The sequence below is a fragment of the Chenopodium quinoa genome, unplaced genomic scaffold (assembly GCF_001683475.1).
Source record: "Chenopodium quinoa cultivar QQ74 unplaced genomic scaffold, ASM168347v1, whole genome shotgun sequence".
Taxonomy (NCBI): domain Eukaryota; kingdom Viridiplantae; phylum Streptophyta; class Magnoliopsida; order Caryophyllales; family Amaranthaceae; genus Chenopodium; species Chenopodium quinoa.
The window spans coordinates 2,226,077-2,227,020 of NW_018742987.1; the positions used below are offsets into that span (position 1 = coordinate 2,226,077).

At 29.4% G+C, this 944-nt stretch overlaps 1 protein-coding gene across 1 annotated transcript; it reads left to right on the top strand.

Moving 5' to 3' along the window:
* On the top strand, window positions 1–420 carry LOC110729501. The gene has a single exon (XM_021909232.1). It carries the CDS (start codon window positions 1–3, stop codon window positions 418–420), a length of 420 nt encoding a protein of 139 aa, XP_021764924.1.
* The last annotated feature ends 524 nt before the right edge of the window (window positions 421–944 follow it).

The window sequence follows — 944 nt, forward strand, 5'->3', positions numbered from 1 at the left end:
ATGACTCCTTTAAGTTCATCAGAACGACGTATAAATGGTATCAGAGCAACCCTGACAATAGCATATACCGCCTCATGGTACTGTTCTATTATCATAGTCGTCCTAATCTTGTTCATAACCTTAAGGGAGGAGAATTTCAACCCTTACGACGACAACGATCATCATAACTATTACTCTACTAGTAGTAACAACTTAAAAGCGATGAAAGGTTCGAGCTTTCATGAACATCATCGACCGTGCGATGAAATATACGTTGTTGGTGAAGGTGAAACTCTTCATACTATTAGTGACAAGTGTGGTGATCCTTATATTGTTGAACGTAACCCTCATATTCATGATCCTGATGATGTTTTTCCTGGCCTTGTCATCAAGATTATGCCTTCTCCTTCTATCAATACAAACAGGAAACTTTTAAGTTAGATTTTTTTTTTTTTCTATGATAAAGTTTATAGGATTATACACAAGAAAACAGAGCACTCTGTTTCATAGATGTATACTTTACCCTTTTTTTTTTTTTTGGATTTTGCAGTGTTTATGTAAATAGCATTAGAAGGGTTAAAATATTATGTTCTGAACAAATAAAATTAAATACGGAGTATAATTTATTTGGAGTAATTTTTGAGATTCTCTTATCTCTTAAGGAGTACGTATTTGATTTGTTGCTCTGTTTGGAAAAGATATGATAATTCATAATTGGACCCCTTTGTCCATTATTTATTTATATAAATTTTTATTACCTCTTCGTATTTTAAAAAGTGTTATATTTTGACTAAATACGTATTTAGAGACACGATTTTGACCCTTAATTTATCAAATCATATTTTAATTAATCATATTTTAATTAATATTATGGAAAATTGATACAGTATCATGAAAATATACATTATAACAAATCCAACAATAATATCGGAGTATTATATAATAACATTTGTTTTTTTAATAAT

What these genes read in the sequence shown, in the direction of transcription:
- LOC110729501 (XM_021909232.1), top strand. Translation starts at nt 1, where the DNA reads ATGACTCCTTTAAGTTCATCAGAACGACGTATAAATGGTATCAGAGCA.